Below are 17861 nucleotides of genomic sequence, written 5' to 3' on the forward strand. Positions count from 1 at the left end.
AGGAAGGATACTGGAAGAGACACAGAACAGAATAATAAGGAGGATAATATGCCTCAGGAACTATATAACTATGAATATCCTGGAAAATTAATAATGCTTAGTACTTATATAGCATGTTTTATTTATATTCATATATTTTGTGTCTACTGTCATGAAATCTCATAATTGTATATTAAAGAACAGCTCACAGCCACATCTGTGTCAACCCCATCATTGACTCAATTAAAAAAAAAAATCATCACTGTGTACCCTAAAAACGAATGCAAGTCATTCTACAGTAGTGAAAAAATAGAAGTTTATAAATGGCCTAATTGCACAAGTAAGCTTTACACTGTGCCTCAATGTGCACCAATCTTATTGAAAAGCACTCTACAAGTATCAATTAAATAATAAAGGGTATTGGGTGGATTATGTACAATTTACAGATGGACAAATAATGGTAGAGATTGAGAGAGTTGTCCCAGGTTGCAGAAGATCAGTGTCACAGGCTAGATTAGAATTCAGGAGTCAGATACTCCCACTCCTGTGAACTAACCATATCTCCCTCCCCCAGTTTTTCACAGATCAGATTCCATAAATGCAGCAGCATGATTGAGATTTTCACAGGAAACAAAACAGAGATGGCAAATTATGGCAAATCCCAGGTACTTCTAGTGAACTTTCAAGATCCATATCTGAAGGGTACAAGTCTTCCAGTCTAACAACATAAGACATTCCACCAGTTCTATGACTACTCACATTGATTGGAGGGCCTCCATCTTGAACTGGGTGAGTTGATTTAAACACTTGAAGTTAAGCCCTGGTATTGTGCTTTCCCCCACTTTCGTTATCTTTTTGAAAATCTTGAAACAGAGATGGTAAATTGCTCTTTCCTCCTTAAGTGGGTAAGCAAGTGCTCCAAGGTGAGAGAAAGTATTGCCTTTTCAGAGGACAGGAAGGACCAGATTATGTACAGTAGTCTTGACCTATGATGGACAGCATCATAGAAGATTATGGTTGGAAGAAACTTCAGGAGGTCATCTAGTCCAACCCCCTGCTCAAAACAGGACCAACACTAACAAAATCATCCCAGCCAGGGCTTTGTCAAGGCCTTAAAAACCTCTAAGGAAGGAGATTCCACCACCTCCCTAGGTAACCCATTCCAGTGCTTCAACACCCTTCTAGTGAAACAGTTTTTCCTAATATCCAATCTAGACCTCCTCCACTGCAACTTGAGACCATTGCTTCTTGTTCGGTCATCTGCTACCACTGAGAACAGCCGAGCTCCATCCTCTTTGGAACCCCCCTTCAGGTAGTTGAAAGCTGCTATCAAATCCCACCTCACTCTTCTCTTCTGCAGACTAAACAAGCCCAGTTCCCTCAGCCTTTCCTCATAAGTCATTTGCCCCAGCCCCCTAATCATTTTCACTGCCCTCCGCTGGACTCTTTCCAATTTGTCCACATCCTTTCTGTAGTGGGGGGGGGCCCAAAACTGGACGCAATACTCCAGATGTGGCCTCAACAGTCCCGAATAGAGGGGAATAATCACATCCACCAAGCAGAGGAGACCTCCTCCTGCTCATTCAGGAGTAAGGGGCCTCTTCTCCAGAGAGAAAAAGACCTCTCTTTCAGAAGCTGTCCTAGATCTGGTGGAGCATTTATAGCATTTGATGGAATGTAAACATTGCTTGAGGTAACAAAATCTGAAGAGCTTAAGATGGAATTTGCCTGGGGACCTACCAAGGAAATCATGTACTAGGAGCTCTTGCTCAAGAATATTCTAGGTTTCTCTGGTTCTCAAATGGGACTGAGGCCCTGGTATTTACCACATGAAGTGCGTGATCTAGGTTACATCAAGGGGCACCTCCTTGAAGAAAGCAAATCTTTAAATGAAGTTTGGAGCCAAAAATCTCCAGACCAGGGAGGCGAACAGCAGGAAATGGCAAGCCTTGCCTGTCTTAATGATATTCTATATGTCAACAGCCTCCACGACAGCAACGAAAAGAAAGTGGATTACCAAGAGAACAAGGTCTAATATTGTCCTCATCTCTCTCAACTGTTAGTTATAACAATTTACGTTCCTCTTAAGGTCTTGGATCCATGGAAGTGACAGCTAGTAGAAGGAAGAAAGAATTGAAGGCAAGGCTAAGGCCCTTCAGTGCTGCCTTGTATTGCATCCTCAAAGTAAAATCTAGATGGTTTAGGTTGATCTCTACAGAGCAGCTCTAGTAATAGCTGGGTTTGTCTTGAAGGATGCAAGCTGCTTTCCCACCTTTTCAAAAACGAGGCTGTGTGGCTTATTATCAAAGGTTCCCTCACAATCATGATTTTGTTTTAAAATGAGCTGCTTGGATTCTGGAACACAATTCTCAGCAAATTCCGCAGCTGCAAAACAGCAGGAGCCCCAAATATAAATTAGTTCCACTATAACTTATGACTGTCCAAGGCAACAATCATATCAAAATAGCTACGCTGAAAAACTGGAAGGCGGTGGCTAGTGGCTGGATAGGTTAAGCATCTCTCATTCCATTGCTGGAATGCATTTATATTCTTTCTGGCAATTTTCCTGAAGTTTTATAGGGATTCCCCAATGCAACAACAAGCAATCTTTCTTTTAATAGTATCACTGGATGCTTTCGAACTTGTGCCTAGACATACTCTGATCTGTTCAGATAAAGCTTAATTGTACTTCCGACATTTTTAAAGATCCCTTATTGAACACTCACCTAACAAACTAGAAGAGCTCTATTTTTAACATTGTTCCAAAGATATGCAATGGAACCTAAAAATATTACAGTGCATGAGGTGAAAATACACTTTTTAAAATGTGTTTCATGGGAGAGCCAGTAACAGCTGTTGGCCTACCAAGTAAAGAAAATTTATATTTTAAAAAACCTTTAATATTAAGAGGAGATGTTAGCCTGTTTTTAAAATTTCCATAAGCATAGGGCTGTCTTAACGGTAGAAATTATCCTACAGCACTTTTCAGAGAAAAACTTTCAGTGTTGGTGCCCCAGCAAAATTCCAATGAATGTACTTATTCTCTTCCCTCTCAGTTCTTCCCTGAAATTGAAACTGCATAGGGTATCTTTTACCTTCTGTCCTACAGTGTCAAGCAGTATGACTGTGCACTATACAACAGTGCGCTTTAGCAGCTAACATGGAAATTTCAGTTTGTGAAGTGGTTTGGGACCTTTTGGATTAAAGGCATCATATAAATGTAAAATGCAATCAAAATATTAACCAATAATTTCCACTGACATTGCTGGGGACTACTGAGGACTCAACACTTCGAAAATCATGCCACTTATTTAGGAGTCTAAATTCAAGCATTTTTTTTTTAAAATATGGACCTATGTACTGAAAATGGAAGTGTGAAAGTTTCCAAAGTGTGTGCCTCTTCCTTCTGCCCAAGAAGCTCACATTACCCTGACAGAATAATCTCTAAAAACACCATCAACCCTTAATCCACTTAGTTAAAGCCCTCGATAAAACCGCAGAACCCCTTCACATCCTCAAATACAACGAAATAAGAGATTGCTTTTATGGAAAGATTGTGAGTGTTCAAGAGGCCTCTTTCCCGAGCATATCTTCTTTGCCCACCAACAAAGAAATAATCTGCCCCCCAAAACCAGCCCACCATAAGGGTCATCCTCCAGGGCTGCAGAGCTAACGAGAGGGCTCATGCCACACATGATCCCCGTTGCAGATTTAACAGAGGAAGAGGGGTGCCAGTGAGGAGAATGGGAAGTGGATGTGATTGCAGAGCCATTGGCCATTATCTCTGAAAACTCGTGGCGATCAGGGGAGGTCCCGGATAATTGGAAAAAGGCAAATATAGTGCCCATCTTTTAAAAAAGGGAAGGAGAACCCAGAGAACTAGAGACTGGTTAGCCTCACCTCAGTCCCCGGAAAAAGCATGGAGCAGGTCCTCAAGGAAACCATTTTGAAGCACTTGGAGGAGAGGAAGGTGATCAGGAACAGTCAACATGGATTCACCAAGGGCAAGTCATACCTGACCAAGCTGACTGCCTTCCATGATGAGATAACTGGCTCTGTGGATGTGGGGAAAGCAGTGGACGGGATATATCTTGACTTTAGCAAAGCTTTTAATATAGTCTTCCACAGTATTCTTGCCGGTTTTGTTCAACATCTTTATTAATGATAAAAGGAGTACTTGTGGCACCTTAGAGACTAACCAATTTATCTGAGCATAAGCTTTCGTGAGCTACAGCTCACTTCATCGGATGCATACTGTGGAAAGTACACGAGATCTTTCTATACACACAAAGCATGAAAAAATGGGTGTTTACCACTACAAAAGGTTTTCTCTCCCCCCACCCCACTCTCGTGCTGGTAATAGCTTATCTAAAGTGATCACTCTCCTTATAATGTGTATGATAATCAAGTTGGGCCATTTCCAGCACAGATCCAGGTTTTCACCCCCCCCTCCCCCGCACAAACCCACTCTCCTGTTGGTAATAGCTTATGGGGGGGGGGTGAAAACCTGGATCTGTGCTGGAAATGGCCCAACTTGATTATCATACACATTATAAGGAGAGTGATCACTTTAGATAAGCTATTACCAGCACGAGAGTGGGGTGGGGGGAGAGAAAACCTTTTGTAGTGGTAAACACCCATTTTTTCATGCTTTGTGTGTATAGAAAGATCTCGTGTACTTTCCACAGTATGCATCCGATGAAGTGAGCTGTAGCTCACGAAAGCTTATGCTCAGATAAATTGGTTAGTCTCTAAGGTGCCACAAGGACTCCTTTTCTTTTTGCAAATACAGACTAACACGGCTGTTACTCTGAAACCTGCCTTTATTAATGATCTGGATGATGGTGTGGATTGCACCCTCAGCAAGTTTGCAGATGACACTAAGATGGGGGAGAGATAGATATGCTGGAGAGTAGCGATAGGGTCCAGAGTGACCTAGACAAATTGGAGGATTGGGCCAAAAGAAATCCAATGAGGTTCAACAAGGACAAGTGCAGAGTCCTGCACTTAGGACAGAAGGATCCCATGCACTGCTACAGGCTGGGGACCGACTGGCTACGCAGCAATTCTACAGAAAAGGACCCGGGGATTACAGTGGATGAGAAGTTGGATATGAGTTAGCAGTGTGTCCTTGTTGGCAAGAAGGCGAACGGCATATTGGGCTGCATTAGTAGAAGCACTGCCAGAAGATCAAGGGAAGTGATTATTTCCCTCTATTCGGCACTGGTGAGGCCACATCTGGAGTACCATGTCCAGTTTTGGGCCTTCCACTACAGAAAGGATGTGTACAAATTGGAGAGAGTCCAGTGGAAGGCAACAAAAATGATTAAGGGGCTGGGGCACATCACTTATGCGGAGATGCTGAGGGAACTGGGCTTGTTTAGTCTGCAGAAGAGAAGAGTGAGGTGGGATTTGATAGCAGCTTTCAACTACCTGAAGGGGGGTTCCAAAGAGGATGGTGCTCGGCTGTTCTCAATGGTAGCAGATGACAGAACAAGGAGCAATGGTCTACAAGTTGCAGTGGGGGAGGTCTAGGTTGGATATTAGGAAACACTATTTCACTAGGAGGGTGGTGAAGCTCTGGAATGGGTTACCTATGGAGATGGTGGAATCTCAAAGCTTAGAGGTTTTTAAGGCCAGTCTTGACAACGCCCTGGCTGGGATGATTTAGTTGGTGTTGGTCCTGCTTTGAGGTCTCTTTCAACCTTACTCTTCTATGATTCTGACATCCCCAATGGCACACTCATCCTAAACTGCATTTTTGGCTCTCTTATGTTGGGTTGAAATGGACAGAGAGAGGAGGCTTCAGTGGGAAGAGGCTGCAGAAGAAACAGCCTACACAGAGCAGCAGGAGAATCAGGGGAATGTAAATTAGTGTGAAAGCCACCTTTGCACATCACCTGGACTTTCACTGTGAAATTCTAACTGAGGATTGGGCCCAGTATTTCAAGTTCCTTCCTAATGTCTAGTTTGTACCTCAATGTGTCCTCATCAGAAGAACAGGTTCTAAAACACAGAGGAAAACCATTTCCTCTCTTAAATGAGTGTCTGAAATTTCAACAGGAAAGAAACCAGAGTCTGCAGGCAGGATTACTCTGTCCCTGTGAAAAGCTTTACAGGAAAGGGTTTCAAACTTCCCTTCATCTTGCTGGGTGATGTGACTGTAAATAAGAGTATCAACAGAATGGATAGGGAGGAGGGAATCATAAAACCAACAAGAAAAGCTTAAAAAGTGAAAGGCATAACTGCGCAGACAGGAAAAAGAGCCTTTCACCGAGGACAGGAGGTGAAGAAACTTGATTTTAGAGAACATGGATGGTAGGAGGACAATAATCTGTACAGCCTTAATTAATCTCTGAAAGCATTTAGTGGATGATTAACATCTTGAAACCCCCCTCCCCAGCCCCAACACTTGGGGGGGAGGGGAAGAGACCATCTAAAAGTCTCGATAGAATTTTTTTTAAAAAAAAGACCCATAAAACATCCTACACAGAGCTCCTGCATTTACTTTTTGATCTGATTTTTAAATGTAGCAATGGATGTTATGTTAATCACCCTGATTCACATTTCTACTTCCTTCAGAAATTTACTCATTAACTAGACCATCTGTGTAAGGGGAGTGGCGGGGTGTGTTCTATGCTGTCACAGCATACAAGGTCAGAGCATAAAAGGGGGGTGGGGAAGAATAGAGAGGGGAAGCCTGGCTATTAGCTTCCTTCCCTTCTGCTACCAGAAGAAGATATCTGGGCCAGGCAGTGAGTTTCTCACCCCTACAGTCACCCTGCCAGCTGTGGGACATGTGGACGGACAGCAAGTTCTCTCCCTTTAAGGTCCTGCTGATGAAGTGGAAACCTGGCTGGCCTGAGAGTTAAGGTGCATCTACACTGTATGCTTCTTTCGGCAGTATGTAGCATACATACTTGTGTAGCCCACCAGCAGCGCAGACAGTGAGGCACAGCTTAGGAGAGTAAAGTAATGCCCAAAGGTTGTGGGCTACACAGCTCTCTTTTTGCCCAAGTTGTGCCTCTCAATCAACACTGCTATTTTTAACAGTGTAGTGTCCTGCTGCAGGAGCCTTTATCCATCGCAGGAAGACTCCAGCAGCGAAGAAAGGCTCTGGAGGAGGGGAGGCAGTGTGGAAAGGCTCTGCCAGCTCCCTGCTGCAGAGAAACTCTGGCAGAATGGAAAGGCTCCAACCAGTGAGAGGCTGAAGCCTTTCCCTGCTGTCTCTCCTCTGCCAGAGCCTTTCACTGACACACACAGCTACACACCATCATGTGGACACAGCATGCGTTTCACTGTGGCATGTAACTACACATAGCCTTACTGTTGAGTCAGCATACGATGGTGGGAAAATAGGACGGATTGGAGAAAGAAGAGATGTCGAGTCATTTAAAAGAATAAAGGCAATTTCCATTGCCTGTGAAGTCTATCTGATGGACTGGAGCTCTCTAGCACGGCATGAAGTCTCACTCTACATAGGCAGGATTTATTGCTGCTGAACTTCTCACTCAGCCTTTGGCAGTGTTATACAAGACACTGACAGAAATACTATTTCACCTCTCCATAAACCCATGTTTTAAAGGCTACCTGCATATAATATTACACAATCCTGCAACTTTAGAATAATGCTCTGAACCCAGATGACCTGTGTAAGAGGAGCATTCAGAACATTACTAACTTGAAAAATACTTTTTTTTTTTTTTTTTTTTTAAATCTCTGAAGCTGCAAGGTCATTCACTGATCTCATATGAGTAAAGAGGCACCACCAATCAAATTACTCCAAAGGTTTTGGCACTGACTCTTCCAAATTCACTAGCCTTGAGCTTCCTCACAACAGAGCAAATTAGGAAAGTATGGCATTGACTCTCCTTGTACCAAGATTTAGGCCTCTCCTGACCAACCAGCGAAATACACTTACTCTCACAGCAAGGTCTTTGAGAACCCGTGAAGGGCCACAAACTTGAATTTATTTCTGTCTGTATATCCAGGGGGTGCTTTTTGCTACCATTAGGCTAACTGTATTACGGAAGAAATGAAGAGGGGTCTTGGAGCATGTCATAATAATATCACTTTTCAGTTATCTACGGCCTTTCATCCAGTGTTCTCAAACACTCCACAGGCAAGAGTTCTGCATCTTATAAACAACTCAACTGGGACACAGAGGATCAGAAAATTACACAAGTCTAAGGGCTAGTCTACACTGGCAGCGCTTTAACGTGGCTTGTGTGGTCACGGCACAGTGCCTCTCCCACCTCAACGAAAGGTACGGCTCCCAGTGCTGGTGCATTGTTTACACTGGCGCTTTACAGCACTGAAACTTGCTGTGCTCAGGGGGGTGTTTTTTCACACCCCTGAGCGAGAAAGTTGCAGCGCTGTAAATTGTCAGTGTAGACAAGCCCCAAGTACCTGAAGGAACCATCAAATCAGATACATAAGTACTAAGAGATGTTCAGTGGGGCATACGAGGGTTAATGGGAATTGGTGGTCTGATTCCCTTAGGCTCCTTTGAAAGTCCCACCCTAAAATCACATCAATTGAATCAGGCTTTACAAACATCAGGCCCCCTTAAGGCTTTATCAGCACTGAGTGTTTTCCTGGTTTAGTCATCAGTTAGCTATAACAACAAACCTCTTGTGTGGATGCAGTTAAAAAGCACTCATACCAATAGAGTTTATACCAGTATAAACGCATCTACATGTGGGCTTCCATTGGCATAGCTATGTTGGTTAAAAAACAGGGTGGATAAAAATCAATGATTGTTTTGATAAAAAGGTTTTTGAGGAAAAAAACCTATCTAAAGATAGTTTAATTAAGATACATTATAGCTCAAAGATATCTCATCATGGAATAAGGATTATAAATTCTAATTCTAGAGCATGAGACAATATATTCATGTAATGTTTAAGAAAAGTTTTGTAAATGAGTTCCAATAGTTCATGGATTAGGGACCCAATCTTATGGGGTTCCAGGGCCCTTCTGTATAAATCATTTAGGTTTCTATCTTTGACTACCAAAGTAGTCAGTTTGACTCAGTGCTCAGTCTAGAAGATACCATCAGAGATGTTTAGTTTTGCAGGTCTCAAACTGTGGATGTGTTTCTCCAGAAGTAACATGCTTGTTAACAGCAAAAATGTTTTTAAATAAATAATATATAGAGGTGAGAAATAACAGACCTTAACTCTATTATCCCTCTGCAAATTTGTGTACACAGAGTCAATCCCTTACCTCTCTCTAAAAGTTCAAAGTTTCAAAAATTTCAATGAATAGAAGATTGTTGGGGGTGGAACAGATCTGGACAACAGAAGAAGTCTGGAAATAAATGTGAGAAGTGAGGGACATATGCTTGTTTTTTTATAATATTATATGTTTGCTGTTGAAAAAAAAATCCAGAATACTTAACATTGTTGTTTTATTTAACTAAAACAATTTAAACGTCTGTCTGGTGATGTTCTCCTCCTAATACAGCATGGCAAGAAAATCCTCCAAATATTAATGATTAATCTGTTGGAGATATTTATGAAGTCATTGGGAGGTGAACTGTCTGCTTCAATTACGTTTGGTAAATGAAATAACCAAACAATCATTCATTTTCTGATATAGCTGTAAAACTGATCTGAAAAGTTTTCCGTATAAATCACTGTTTAAAAATGTATAGTGTGTACCTTCTAAGGTTATAACAACTAACAAGAATGTACTTTTATGTAGAAAACCATAATTAAATTGAGTCTTCCTCACTAGTGATTTAAATCAAATCCACCACCTTAAACAAAGAAAAAAAAATTACGCCCCTAACTGACATAGCGATGCAAGTAAAACTTAAGTGTAGAACAGTCTTAAGTGACTTGTTCAAGGTCCCGAAGAGAATCTGGGAAAAAGCTAGGAACAGAACCCAAGAATCCTGACTGTTAGTCCTATGGTCTAATCTCTATTTTCTCCCTTTTAACTTGGCAAACAAATATTTTTCACCCTTTTAATCGAACGCAGAATGTATATGGCCTTGTATTTGCTTCCCTTCTAGTATACTGGCAATAATGTCAGCACAGCTCTGAGAATAATACTGTTAATTAACTACTGTTGCTACATAATCAGCAGAGAGAAAACAAGAGTGCAAAATATAGTTTTTGTTTATTTTGCCTTTTTCTTTTCAGTGTCAAGGTAGTGTATTAAAACAGAACAAATCTGAAAATGAACAGTCACAACCCCCAAATCACCAGCTTATACCAAATTTAAAATCACATCAGGGTACTGAAGTGCTCACATCATTATTTTTTCTAATTCTAAAGAAGTACTGATGTGGTCTTTTAAAAACTTTTTATCTTTTAAAAATAAATTTATTCTTTCAACAAGACTACAGACACTTTTGGAATTTCACAAACCTGCATCAATTATGTGAATAAGCAACTGTAATATTTTGTAACAGTCACCTTTTGGTAATGGGGCACCAAGCCTGACTCAAAGTAATGCTCTTTATACTACATAATATACAGTGACTTTCAGCATGATTTTCCTTCTTTCAAGAGATTAAAAAAATGTTCTATTTGATTTCATGTTACATCAGCAACAAACAGGTTTTGGGGAATAAATAGACAAAAAATAGGTTACAAACAACAAATATATTTGTTTAGATCCTCCACTGTAGCCCTCTTTCCCCACCAAAGAAAAATAAAACCCAAAACCAAACCACTGAAGAAACCCGAGAAACTCACTAGCATTTTGGTCTGGTTTTAAGCACTCAGCAATTTAAAGTCAATCTATGACTAGCTGTAGTAGGTCATAGTAGAACATTAAACGTCTGTTTGTTGAGCTATCGTTTTCAAAGAGTCTCTTTTACTGGCACCTGGAAACAGAACATGTATAAGGCTGATCATCATTTCCTTTAAACCCAAAGGAAAACTACCATGCAAGATCTCAGAGAAAGATCAGTGCTGTATTAAGGCAGCATTTTTCTAAATGCTAAATAGGTAGACCATAATTATCAAATACATCTCAACTTTTAATTAGAAATTGTAAGAGAAAATCAGCAAGAGCTATTTTAAAAAAACCATTGGCGTACATCCAGTACTTTCTAAGAAAAATAATTCTGGATCCGTTCTATGAAGGACACAGGCTAATTGTAAGCGATCAGGAAGTTCTTTGGTCAGTATTAGTTTTTAATCATCATTTTCTAGCTTGCTGGTTAAATCCTCAGGTTTTTTCTTTGTTTTTTGTTAAAAGTGGGTTTCTTCCATTGCAAAATCATTTAAAGATACGGCAGAACCAAAGAGAATTGCCCGTAAGTTTAACTTTATGTGATAACATGAAAATTATGCCTTCTTGTGACTAACTTCCTTTTATACAGCCATCCTTCTGTGCTGAACAGGATTACTCTATTATGATGTATATAATTATAATACCCTTAACATACTGAATGGGTCCATATTTACTACTGATTAGATGTAAAGATATCAGCATCTGTCAGTACTGAATTCTGCAAGATGTTTTACCATTATCCAGGTAGCTAGGACAGCTTAGAAAGCAGACAAAGTTTCACACAGGTTTACTGTTGGGAATGTACTTCCCCTAAGATTGAAAGGCAGGCACAGCTAACAGGACTTCAACTGTGAAAATTAAAAGAGTTTTACTTCTCCCACCCACATTTCCACATGGATACATTCACATTCGAAATACCTTTGCTGCTCTTCAAAACTGTCCCCATGTCAATTGTTTGTAGAGTATAACAATTCATACTGATGGAAACTCAAACAGAAAAAAATAAATAGCAGAAACAATCTAAAATTATTTAGAAAAATACACTATGGACTTTATTCTATAAGGGGGACATGAAGCGCTATTTCCTCCTCCTTTGACTGCCAGCTGTAATAGCCCCAGAAGTCAGAGTGGGAGAGAAGGGAAAGCTCCACATACAATATCTGGATGCTACTGCCAAAATGATCAGCAGTGAAATAGTTAACTTAAATGTCAACATTTTTATCTTCAGACTTCAGCATCAGCACCCCATTGAGCAAAACTGGTAAAGCTGATATGTCTCTCACATCTATTGTTTCTATCTAGATGAAGATTTGCTATAGCCTTCATCTGGAAAGTCATCTCTGCAACCACAAGGGCCAGACACAACTTTTAAGACTACCATCTTAAATTTAGGAGACGCTGAAGGATTCCCCAAAAAAGTTTTGGTTCAGTATGCTGCCACATACCAGCACAATCTGAGCCCTGAGCTAGCAAGAGCAACAGTGACTATGTCACAGGTTTCACGAGGCTGCAGAGTTCATACTCAGGCCCTTCCTGCGAAGAGTGGGAGAATCAGGCTTTGAAGCCAGTTACCCTTCACAAAGGTCATACAAAATAGGAGCAGAGCTGCCATTTTGTTGTTTTGGAATTATTTACCCTCAACAGTCCTTTTGCATTTACTTCTCATGAGGGATACACAAGTGAGTTATCTCCCCCAAAACAAAGAAATGACACACACAGATCAAGAGTCCTATTTACTCCCAGAACAGCCGGGAGACAATCGGCCATAGCTCTTCCATCTCCAAGTTTGAATTCCCTAACAGCCCCAAACAATGGTGGTTCTCTGTATACATTTCCTCCCGGCTCCCAAAGTAAGACAGGTCCCAGGACCAGTAGCAGCATTTTTGGTTCCTTTGCAAAGACATCAGATTGGTGACACCCCTCCACCCCCAAGGTTTACAAACCAGTTAGGCAGATCCTTTGGCGCAGACATACCTTCTTCCTCCCCACCCAGGCTCTCATGAAAACTCATACTGTTTAAACCAGCTCTGTAGCCATAGGTTTAACTTGAAATTCTACTTGGGTTCTAGCTTCTAAATTTGAGATATTGCTCTTCCAGCACTTAGTAATAAACTTATAAAATTTCCTTTCTAGCATTTGGTTAAAAAATGTTAACTGAATGCCCAAGAATCCTTGAAATGTAAATAAAAATGGAAGTACATAAGCTCAGTTCCTTGCTACCAACACCAAATCTGGGGCTGGCGACGAGTGTAAAACACCCACACCACCATCATCCAGGGGAGCATTCATACCTCCTCATGAATGGAAAGACCTCCCCACTACCAAAGCCAGATACTCATTTTGCATTTAGGCAATGTTTTTCTAATGTTTTTCATGGAGTAAATGCTTGCTTCTGTGCAAAGGACTTTTCAGGTATGTTGGCAACAAGAAGAAAGCCAAGGAAAGTGTGGGCCCCTTACTGAATGAGGGAGGCAACCTAGTGACAGAGGATGTGGAAAAAGCTAACGTACTCAATGCTTTTTTTGCCTCTGTTTTCACTAACAAGGTCAGCTCCCAGACTGCTGCGCTGGGCATCACAAAATGGGGAAGAGATGGCCAGCCCTCTGTGGAGATAGAGGTGGTTAGGGACTATTTAGAAAAGCTGGACGTGCACAAGTCCATGGGGCAGGACGAGTTGCATCCGCGAGTGCTGAAGGAATTGGCGGCTGTGATTGCAGAGCCATTGGCCATTATCTTTGAAAACTCGTGGCAAACGGGGGAAGTCCCAGATGTCTGGAAAAAGGCTAATGTAGTGCCAATCTTTAAAAAAGGGAAGAAGGAGGATCCTGGGAACTACAGGCCAGTCAGCCTCACCTCAGTCCCTGGAAAAATCATGGAGCAGGTCCTCAAAGAATCAATCCTGAAGCACTTGCATGAGAGGAAAGTGATCAGGAACAGCCAGCATGGATTCACCAAGGGAAGGTCATGCCTGACTAATCTAATCGCCTTTTATGATGAGATTACTGGTTCTGTGGATGAAGGGAAAGCAGTGGATGTATTGTTTCTTGACTTTAGCAAAGCTTTTGACACGGTCTCCCACAGTATTCTTGTCAGCAAGTTACGGAAGTATGGGCTGGATGAATGCACTATAAGGTGGGTAGAAAGCTGGCTAGATTGTCAGGCTCAACGGGTAGTGATCAATGGCTCCATGTCTAGTTGGCAGCCGGTATCAAGTGGAGTGCCCCAAGGGTCGGTCCTGGGGCCGGTTTTGTTCAATATCTTCATAAATGATCTGGAGGATGGTGTGGATTGCACTCTCAGCAAATTTGCAGATGATACTAAACTAGGAGGAGTGGTAGATACGCTGGAGGGGAGGGATAGGATACAGAAGGACCTAGACAAATTGGAGGATTGGGCCAAAAGAAATCTGATGAGGTTCAATAAGGATAAGTGCAGGATCCTGCACTTAGGACGGAAAAACCCAATGCACAGCTACAGACTAGGGACCGAATGGCTAGGCAGCAGTTCTGCGGAAAAGGACCTAGGGGTGACAGTGGACGAGAAGCTGGATATGAGTCAGCAGTGTGCCCTTGTTGCCAAGAAGGCCAATGGCATTTTGGGATGTATAAGTAGGGGCATAGCGAGCAGATCGAGGGACGTGATCGTTCCCCTCTATTTGACATTGGTGAGGCCTCATCTGGAGTACTGTGTCCAGTTTTGGGCCCCACACTACAAGAAGGATGTGGATAAATTGGAAAGAGTCCAGCGAAGGGCAGCAAAAATGATTAGGGGTCTGGAACACATGACTTATGAGGAGAGGCTGAGGGAGCTGGGATTGTTTAGCCTGCAGAAGAGAAGAATGAGGGGGGATTTGATAGCTGCTTTCAACTACCTGAAAGGGGGTTCCAAAGAGGATGGCTCTAGACTGTTCTCAATGGTAGCAGATGACAGAACGAGGAGTAATGGTCTCAAGTTGCAGTGGGGAAGGTTTAGATTGGATATTAGGAAAAACTTTTTCACTAAGAGGGTGGTGAAACACTGGAATGCGTTACCTAGGGAGGTGGTAGAATCTCCTTCCTTAGAGGTTTTTAAGGTCAGGCTTGACAAAGCCCTGGCTGGGATTTAACTGGGAATTGGTCCTGCTTTAACTGGGAATTGGTCCTGCTTCGAGCAGGGGGTTGGACTAGATGACCTTCTGGGGTCCCTTCCAACCCTGATATTCTATGATTCTATGATTCCTCTGAATAGCAAATAAGTTTCACAATCGAACTGATTTTTTTTTTTAAGTGTCACAAATTATTTTGGTATGATCTTTCCTTATCTGTTCCCGAAACACCTCAGAGTATTATCAATGAATTAAATGTGATAACTTTCTAACATCTTCAAACATTACCTACTTTAAAAATCTAATTTACTTTTCTCTATTTATGCTTACTTCGCTGTTCTGCATTTCACTCAGCTTGTACAGTAAAAGCAGACTGTCAATTTCATTTGATTTTCATACACACTGTGAGGAGAGTGGTCACTTTGGATAAGCTATTACCAGCAGGAGAGTGAGTTTGTGTGTGTGGTTTTTGGACGGGGGTGGGGAGGTGAGAAAACCTGGATTTGTGCTGGAAATGGCCCAACTTGATGATCACTTTAGATAAGCTATTACCAGGAGAGTGGGGTGGGAGGAGGTATTGTTTCATGGTCTCTGTGTATATAATGTCTTCTGCAGTTTCCACAGTATGCATCCGATGAAGTGAGCTGTAGCTCACGAAAGCTCATGCTCAAATAAATTGGTTAGTCTCTAAGGTGCCACAAGTACTCCTCTTCTTTTTGTCAATTTCATTGTTGCTTTGAGTCTGTTGCATGCTATGCTTCTCATTTACTAGCACAGTGTTCTTGCACTTAAGATTCCAACAATGCAAGGGAACAAACCATAAAAATTAAAAAATGGAAGGAAATATTTTTTAATTTTACAAAAATCAACATCTTAATTTGCTCTCCCTCGCCTCTTTTCAAACAAAAAGGCTACATTTTGGCCCAAAATTGAATAGCCAGTATGTAATAAATCAGCGGTTCTCAAACTTCATTACAAACTCACTTGACCCCCTTCTGACAACAAAAATTACTATACGACCCCAGGATGGGAAACCAAAGACCAAGCCTACCGGAGCTCTGCCGCCCCGGGCACAGGGGAGGGAGGGCAAAGCTGAAGCCCAAGGTCTTCTGCCCTGGGCAGGGGGCATGTAACCTTTGCCCTGGGCAGTGGGGCTTGGGCTTCGGCCCCTGGCCCCAGCAAGGCTAACACCAGCCTTGGCAGCCCCATTAAAATGAGCTTGTGACCCACTTGGGGGTCCCAACCCACAGTTTGAGAACCCCTGTCTGAAATATTATGTGGTCTTCCATATAATATAGAAAGATAACACAGAAACCTCAATAAGGCCTCAGAGTGAGGACTGACCAACTTAATCAACAAACACTGGAATAAGAAATGTGTGCTCCCTGCTAAGATATCAAACATGAATTCTGCCATCATGTGCAGCTCTACTCAAAGTTTCCACAGTCAGTAAGTGAATAGTGGTGTGCCCAGATCCACCTGAAGAAAAGCTCTGTGAAACTCAAAAGCTTGTCTCTTTCATCAACAGAAGCTGGTCCACTAAAAGGTACTACCTTATTCTCCTTGTCCCCCTTGAAGTTAAACCCAAAGTTAAAAGAAAAACCTTCCCATTGAAAATGATCTTTCAGACTTAACAACACAAAGGACTAGAGACAAGTCTGAATCCTCCAAAAAAACATGAATGGGCTTAACTTGAAGAATTTTAGCTCACAGGAATTATTCCTGTGTAAGAGTTTATTAGATCAGAGTCTAAATTAAGAAAATGGCTGAACTGATATTCCTGACTGATGGAAAAAGGGTAACGGATGGATCGGGTGGCTGAGATCACCGTCCTGTCAGCAAAATTCTCTTCCACATACATTCTTGGAACAAGTGGACTACTACAAAACATGGTGGGACAAGAAAAAAGAAGTAACCCAGAGGCTCCAGCAATTAAATTCAATGTTCCCTTAACCTTTTTTTTAAGCTCATCAGTGCTCTGGCAAACAAGTCTTTGCAGGCAGAAGCAGAGAGCACCTGCTGTAGCCCTTCTGCTTTCCCCTCCCTTTGTCCTGCCTCTTCCAGAAAGGGGCATGAAGGCCAGGAGAGTTGGGGGGAAAGTTTCCTGAAGAAACTAGTTTTTAAAGTCACAAGAGGGATTCCTGCAGAGGTGGGAAGCCAGCTGTAAGGTGGGGGTGCGTGGGTGGAGAAGGGGGGTTGGCACATTCTCCTCCCCTAAAGGGGGGTGGGGGTTCAAACTGCACAGGCTTTCAAAACACATACCCGCCCCCCAAATGAATATTCTTTTAAAAAAATCCCCCCACCCCAGTATCTACGTGGGAGGGCGTTAGTCGATGAATACAGATGCCCCCCCTTTCTCCCCACCCAGATGGGACTAGGTTGCGGGGTGCTCGCGGCACGGGCCACCCGTAGAGCCCGGGGGGGGGCGTTACCTGGCTTTTCAGACGCATTTTCGGGAGACTGGCGTGAGCGGGAGGGCAGGAGGGTCGGGGATGGCTCTCGAAGGGCGCACGTGGCTCCGCGGCCGGCGGCGGCGCGAGCTTCCGAAGCCGCGGGGCCACACGTTGCCACGCGCTGGGCCCTGTCTGCGGCGGGGCGTGGAACGCCACGGAACGTTCGCAGAGAGCGCGTGGACCCGGGGCGGGCGAAGGAGCGCGCCCAAACCCAGCGCGAGGTTCCGGCGCCTGCCTGCCTGGGGAGGGGCAGAGCGAGGCCGGCCTCCGAGTGTCGGAGAGAGCGTGGCCCGGGCAATCTCCCCCGTCGTCTCTGTTAACAGTGGGTCCCTCCCAAGGGCTCCCCTTCCCACCCCACCTCTCCAGCATGGGGTTTGAATGATCCTTTGCCAGACACATGGCTAGATAGTTTCCTGGCGGTTTGCACGCGTGGGTGAGGGAATCGCCTCCGACCTCAGGGAAAAGGAGAAAAACAAACCCTGGAGGCGGGTGTGGGCCCTCCTGAAGGCGGGAGGCGGAAATGCTGAGAAAATGTTTACCAGGAAGACTCTCTGGGGACCATTTCTCAGATTTGTGGCAGTTCTATTAAAAAA

The 17861-nt window shown here is 42.9% G+C and overlaps 1 protein-coding gene across 1 annotated transcript in view; it reads right to left on the bottom strand.

Moving 5' to 3' along the window:
- ELAVL4 (ELAV like RNA binding protein 4) overlaps positions 1–17409 on the bottom strand; it is a 106928-nt gene extending 89519 nt beyond the window's left edge. Inside the window, exon 1 of the mRNA XM_084637210.1 lies at positions 17248–17409. Coding sequence (XP_084493336.1) covers positions 17248–17265 — 18 coding nt within the window. The 5' untranslated portion in view covers positions 17266–17409. The remainder of the gene's footprint in view (positions 1–17247) is intronic.
- Between the last annotated feature and the right edge of the window lie 452 nt (positions 17410–17861).

Source organism: Lepidochelys olivacea (genome assembly GCF_965140295.1).
Source record: "Lepidochelys olivacea isolate rLepOli2 genome assembly, chromosome: 8".
NCBI classification, from domain to species: Eukaryota; Metazoa; Chordata; order Testudines; family Cheloniidae; genus Lepidochelys; species Lepidochelys olivacea.